Source organism: Anguilla anguilla, chromosome 8, assembly GCF_013347855.1.
Source record: "Anguilla anguilla isolate fAngAng1 chromosome 8, fAngAng1.pri, whole genome shotgun sequence".
NCBI lineage: Eukaryota > Metazoa > Chordata > Actinopteri > Anguilliformes > Anguillidae > Anguilla > Anguilla anguilla.
In genome coordinates, this window is record NC_049208.1 from 3360996 (window position 1) to 3368030 (window position 7035).

The 7035-nt window shown below is 40.0% G+C and overlaps 1 protein-coding gene across 1 annotated transcript; it reads right to left on the reverse strand.

Moving 5' to 3' along the window:
- Positions 1-2696, reverse strand: LOC118233453 (NXPE family member 2-like). The gene is made up of 2 exons (XM_035429241.1): positions 1618-2696; positions 1-530 (listed from the first exon to the last, which is right to left on the reverse strand). The coding sequence occupies exons 1-2, from the start codon at positions 1796-1798 to the stop codon at positions 1-3; spliced, it is 711 nt and encodes a 236-aa protein (XP_035285132.1). The 5' UTR covers positions 1799-2696.
- Between the last annotated feature and the right edge of the window lie 4339 nt (positions 2697-7035).

The following is a 7035-nucleotide window of genomic DNA, read 5'->3' on the forward strand; positions in this document are numbered from 1 at the left end:
TTAATCATTACAGAGGTGTGACAAAGCTAAGGCTATCTCATTGGAAACAATAATGCTGTTAGGGTGGATGGCGAAGGTGTTGGCGGCTGTTGTCATGTCCCAGGCGTCTACCAGCACCACCTTCAGGTCTCTGAACACCTTCCTCTGAGCCAGGTTCTGCACAAGGCCAAACCAGTCACTCATGTGGGTCATCTCTGAGCGAAACTCCCTGGTGTTCTCCAGCTTGATGATGACGAGGGTCTGGGGGCTGCGTTCATGGAGTCTCAGGATGGCCTTACGCATGTTGATCAGCCTCTGGACGAAGATCTCCAGAGGGAAGAGCCTAAAATGCTGTCCCACTCCAATGACCACCACGTCGCCAACCGCTACTCTGTCTACTTCTCTGGCAACGTACCCCACGGCATCTTTGACCACGTTGTAGCCAGTGACGAAAGGATGCCCGTGCATCTTCCACTGGACAGTGATGTTCATTTGTGGGTCCGCAGCCAGGGCATAGTAATGAGTATCATATGGTTTTACATATTTCAGACCTGAAACAGCGAAACATCAGGAAGAATGAATACATTAGGTAATCCAGGTGTCCCCTTTAAATATAGTGTCACTCAGGATGTCATACAGGATTACTATTAGTCTTTATGCACTCCATTTGCTGATCTCTCACTATACATACAAATGTGTTACCCATTTGATAAAATCTTAACAACTCGATAAGAAGTCATCACATCATCTGAAAAGTTATTAAATTATCCATTCATGAAGTTTATTACATTGTTCGGAAAGTTAATACAACCTCCGGGTATATTAAACTTTACATGTTACATTATGACAGGCTATTGTATTGTCTGTCATTATAGTCATGATAAACACATGTTCAGAATAAATGGTTCTTTGCTTTTAATATCATCATCATTTCATTCAGAAGACCTTTGCCCTTTAACTCCAAGTTTCTGGAAAAGATGAGCTCCAAACAATTACCACCCTTATGAGCATAAAAATAAGCTTTTTGAAAAATTCCAGTCTAGCTTCTGCTCAATAGAATGCACTGAAATTGCCCATGACCTTATCAGAAATACTAATGCTCTGGTGCTGTTAATTCCTCTATTTTAGTTTTTATTAGATCTCAGTGCTCCCTTTGATACAGTAGGCATTTTTCTGGACCTCCTTAGAACACGTTTGTATCACTACTGTTTCTCTGCATTTATTTTCATCTCTTCTTTCAGTTAGACAATTTTGTATAGCTATTGATGATGACATACTGTATCACGTTCAGCTCCAATTTTTTGTGGCGTGCCTCAAGTGTCAATTTTAGGGCCAGTTCTTGGTCAGCTTTGCTTCCCCTTCGTCACATCATACGCGAGCATGATGCATCTTTCGTTTCTCCCTATTTGACTTTTCAAGGCTCTTGTCCTCTGTACAGTACTCAGATGACAGGCAGCATGCTTGTATGTGTTTGGAGGGCAGGGCTTTGGACGGAGAGCTAAGGGGAGGGTGTGAAATGTTTTGTTTTTTTCCCCAAAAAAAATCTAGCTCTCTCTCATTCTCGTTTGTTTCTCCAAACTTCCAAACTGCAATACTTGCATGTCTGATGTTGTATCTGACATTGTATATTGGCATTACCTTTTAGCACTCTAAGGAGTGTCTCTTGCCACTGGCGCACAGTGGAGTCTCCCATGAGTTTCAGGTTCCTTCCCTTCAGACATCTGCTGATGGCGTCCGCACTGAAGAAGTTGCTCGTCCGGCAGGAGGACGAAGACCATCTGTTTTTAAAGAAGTAGCCGCTCGGTGAAGGGGACGTCATTCCAAACCCTGCCACACACTTTTCAGTCGGTCTGTGGGTCCCTGCTAAAGGAATGAAAAAGATATAGAAAGAGAGAAGGAAAAGATTCAGGCAGGTTTGTACAGGTATAAAAGTTGTGGATTTGGAGAAAGTTAGCTTTGCCTCTTTTCTAACCTGACATAAAACTATTCCTGGATTTTGAACTGGCTATTCCCAGGTCCCGAGAGTGACATAATAACAATTTTCAGTATTGTAATGTTGCACCCTTATTACCTTATCATGGCCTTCTAGTAAATTAACAAATCTTTGAGTTGGCAGAATCAGACCCCACACTAGGCACAATCATCCGATCTGTGCTTCAGTCTAACCTATGGATGTTTACTTTTACCACATTATATATAATGTAGTGGAGGATAAGTATCTAGGTACCTAAATAGCCCTTGGGTACTTCCATTATTGTTGTTTTGGTCTCAATATCAGATGATTGTATATATGCAGTACCCTCCAAAAGTATGTCAAACAGTAGAGTGAAATTCGGAGAAGAACATTTTGTTCATTTTAATCAAATTGTAGTCAATCAGGCATTCAGGTTAAATTGTATCTTCCCATGACAATAGTGCATAAAACATAAACAAATGTATATTTAACAGAACATTACAGAAAAGCCTTAACTACAACATATGAAAGCTATCAGAATCTTTTGTGCAGCCTACTACCACTTTTAAATCTTCCTTCCAATCAGCAAACAAGTTACAGTTCAAAAAAAGGAAATAAAAGCAGAGAAAATTTCAATTTGTACACCAAACACTGGACACCTGAGTTGTGAAGTAAGGTTTTATGGACCAATGAGTCTAAATTTGAGATATCTGGACTATGTAGGCCACCAAAACTGTCATGGTTCTGTATTTTCTGTTTCTGTTGTTCCCTTTTTGGCCGCCAGATGGCGGCACTTCAGTTTTGTGTTTCACTTTGTTCTCCCTCCCTGTGTTAATTGTATTATTGGTTTTAATTATTCTATCATTGTTCCCACCTGTGTCTTGTTATTCCCTCCCTTTTCTGGTTTGATTGTTCTTTGAGTTCACCTGTGTCTTGTTACCCCTGTCTATTTAAGTTCTTTGTCCGCTTGACTTGGGTGCTAGTTCCTTGTGTTTGTTTCTGAATGTATGTATTCTGCCCACTTTGGTCCTGCTTGTGTGTTTCTGACTTTGTTTCTGCCTGCATTCCTGCTTGTGTGTATTCTGTCCAGCCTGTATTCTGTCCTGTCTGTGTTCAGTTTTTTTTTTTTTTTCAGTTCTTAAGAATCTTTTTGTGTTTATGGTTTTGCCTGGTTTGGCCTTTTGTTTGTTCCTCGTTTGTTATTTAGTAAAGTCTTTGCTTGAATTTTCCTTTTGGAGTCTTTCGTGTTTTTTTTTTTTAACTCTGCGCCTGGCTCCAACCCCCCTAATCCCTGACAAAAACAATGAAGGACTCGGGGAAGTTTGGACTTGTAAAACGACCACCGACGTAAGGTGACCTACCAGGACAACTGATGACTTTCACAGGGCCAAAGCTGCTGTTCATTTTTATCTCAGTGTATTTCCTGCAGGGAAAGTGGTAAGCAATGGATTAAGAGCATTGGATCACTAAGGGACTGTTGGTGCACATTTTCTCAAAATTATTTCCAATACCAGTACAGCTAGAGATTTCTTTAATTTCCCCCAAACAGAACGGGAAGGTTCCACAGCAGTGATGCCTTTCAAAAGAAGCCATTCTAAATCTAAATTGGAACTGTAGTCAGTAGAACTTATGTAAAGTATGGATACTATGGAAATAGACAAGAACACGCATAGAATCCATCTGGTCGCAGATATAATCTGCCAAGATGCAGGACCAATAGATTTAAGAACTCATTTGTCCCTGCTATTGGCCTTTTGAATAATATTACTTTTTTTTTTTTTGTGTGTGTGTGTGAATTGTTTGTGTTGGCTGTGCAACAAATTGCTCCTCGGAGATAATACAAATTTCCTTACCTTACCTAGAATCAGTGTGTTTAAACAACCCAAACAGGTTTGGCATGTGCACAAAAGGATTAAGAAGGTAAATAGCTCAATACATGAAAAGCATCTATTTAAAAACTATTTGTTAAAATTCTGAGATTGCGATTGTGGTTGAAATAAAAACTAGCGCACACACACGGATTGCCAGGATAGTTTGACAACCACTGCTGTAAGTTTTGCAGTGTGCACAAACCATGCCTTACCGGCCCAGGAGCAAACGCTCATCCCTGGTCATGTTAGAAATTGGGCCATTTCTGGACCGCATGGTCCTCAGGGTGCTGCAGGGAAGGGTTTTGGGTCGGACGCAGGCGTAGTACTCCGCGTCTTCCTTCTTCCTGTACTCGCAGAGAGGCATGTCTGTTTTCAGCCGGATGCCGCACTGAGATTGCTCAGTTTTGTTCCCACTGTAGAAGGTTCCGGTGTATATGATCTTATCGTAGTTGTGCGCACTGATTCTCCTGAGGATCCCGACAGCCTCTGAGGAGTGCATGAGAAGCACAGACACCAGTACGTCTCCAGGCCAGAACAGGCGGAAACGCACCCGGTAGGAGCCATCGAGCAGGTCAGTAACTTCTCCTGATGCAGAAGCCTGGAGATTGGGAGAGTGGATTCGGGCCAGGATGAAGTCGCCTCCATGCACCTTTGGGTTCCCCCTGTGGTCCTTCATGTTCACCAGCACGATTAAGCTGTCCCCCACACAGTACTGGGCTCCGGGCTGCTCCAGGTTGACTACACTGTGCTGGCCACTGGAAGAGCTTTCAATAGAGCTGAAGTTGCCGTCTGATGGGAGATCGTCCCATACCGAACGCATTATGTCATCCACAGACATCTCTCTGAATTGATTTTTAGCTGGGTCCTGTTAAAAAAACACAACCACACCTCATTTGGAATCACAGATTTGTTTTGCAAAAACTATGTGAAGCTGCATTTCCCAAGAACTGCATGCCCATATGTTAATCGCATAAGTCAAGAACAACACCCGTGTAGATGCATCATTATACTTTGTATAGCCCATTTATTCTGTATTATTATTAACCGATACATTAATTGGGTATATGAACTGGAATGTTTGCTATATTTATTCCACCTGTGTATTTTAGATTTGTGAATTGAATAGCATAATTTTACTGATAAAGGCAGTCTAACTACACATTTTTAAATATTAAAAATTCAGTGAGGGTGTTTTCTTAACATGAGCTTTGATACTGACAGTTTTAATATGTTCTGACTTCTGTTTGCCAAAGTGGCATTTCCAAACTAAGCTGACAATAAGAAATTAAATGGCTATTACCATTAGGCTCATCCAGTTGTAAGTTCTACAAAAATACAAATAAAAACAAATAGCAAAAGCAGTAATGAGAAGTAGTGTCTTGATCAAGAAGTTGCTTCTGCATCTTACAGGCACTGGAGTAAGATGTACTGGTTGAATACTCTGTGAAAAATGTATAGAAATATATTTTATTAATTACATTACATGCTGCTAAAGATGGGCATTATGAACTGATGGTATATAATCCTGACCCCTAACTCCAATGAATAATCCACTTTAATCATTTCATATAGTGACAGCCTGTAACAATTAAACATGTCAACAATTACAAATGCAGTAGTATGTAGCGTTTCCACATTTAACTAAAATGTAATAAAAGTATTTTACGTTCTGATGTCCAGAGTGTCCTAATAATGTATTCATTTTACTTTGATCAAATAGCATGATCAAAAATCTATTTTGCTTTACTTATTACATGGTTGGTTTTTGCTGCTTTCTGCAACAACAAAAAAATCCTAAAAAATTAACTGTACAGGCTGGGTATGAAAAAATACTGCCAAGAAATTGTAAATTCTTCTTATGGAAATAAACCAATTACCATGATGGCCATTCAGAAAAATGAGTGAGAAATGAATGAAAGGCTTCTTTGAATAATTATTCGTCCACCTCAGAAAGTGCGGCTCCTCTTGCACGTGTTTATGGTGGTGTGGTTTTCTGTAAAACAAGTGAAAGCTAGAATCCATCTTAAAATGATAGCTGGGATTGCCACCAGGGACTAAATACAAGACACCGTGAAAAACATGTAAAAACATAATGCCTGCCAAAGAGACTGGACAATGTGTGGCAAACACTTCTGGGATGCAAAAAAATGTATTTAATCAGTGATTTAACAAAAAAGAAAGAATGTCTTGCACATCAGTACATACACATACGGCCACAGATGAACAGACATACTTTCATAATACAGTGCACACAGAATATGTAAATAACCCTGCTGAAGATTCCATCAAACCAGCCTAAACTGGTCAAGTGGGTTTACGCTGTGTTTTCATTACATTACATTACAGGCATTTAGCAGACGCTCTTATCCCGAGCGACGTACAACAATTGCATTAGTTCAAGGTGCAGAGGTGCAAAAGAAACATACTAGAGTGAAGTAAAGATCGTAGTGCCAGAAGTGACCACATAGATCAGGACTCCAACCCTGTAGAGTAACCTGTTCAGCAAACAAACAAACAATGCTGCCAAGTACAAACTAGCACTGAAATCACATTTGCCTAATCAGAATCAGACAAAAACAATCCTGCCAAATAAAAACTAACGTGATCGTATTAGCCTAACTAGGTACATTGAGCTAAACTATAGGCTAGGGAGGGGTGGGGAGAGCTGCAGCCTGAAGAGATGAGTCTTTAGTCTGCGTTTTCGACACGTCACTAATCAAGCAGTTTTACCACCGGCTTACTCTACCAGCTTTGTCCAGCCACAGACCAACTATGACCAGCTGGAAGTGTTAAAACACAGTAAACCATTCCAGACCGTCTTAGAATCCCAGCTGGTCTTAATGGGAGTTTTCAACAGGGGCATGGTTCCACATCACTATACATGTCTTTAAAAAATATCATCAATACTGTCATCTGAAAAAATGTTATTTTCTGGTTTCTGTTTGAGAATGTAATGAAAATGTTTTTTCTGAAATAGTACATAATTTGGCATTAGACTATTGGATTACTGGCCCACGTACTTTAGTAGCCCATAACATCACATTATATTACATTTATTTGGCGGACGTACAATAAGTGCATGCCATAACGTCCTTTGATGGAAAAAGACGTTCAGTTTAATTGTACATTAAAACAATTCCTGGAATTCGTATACGTGATACAACAGACTTTAAGAATCTCCAACACTATTATTGATTCGGTAATAATTTAATAACGCACGCGTTAAGGTAT

What these genes read in the sequence shown, in the direction of transcription:
- LOC118233453 (XM_035429241.1), bottom strand. Translation starts at nt 1,798, where the DNA reads ATGACGTCCCCTTCACCGAGCGGCTACTTCTTTAAAAACAGATGGTCT. An exon ending in ACTCCTTAGAGTGCTAAAAG is followed by an intron (nt 531 to 1,617) that starts GTAATGCCAATA and finishes TCGCTGTTTCAG; the next exon opens with GTCTGAAATATGTAAAACCA.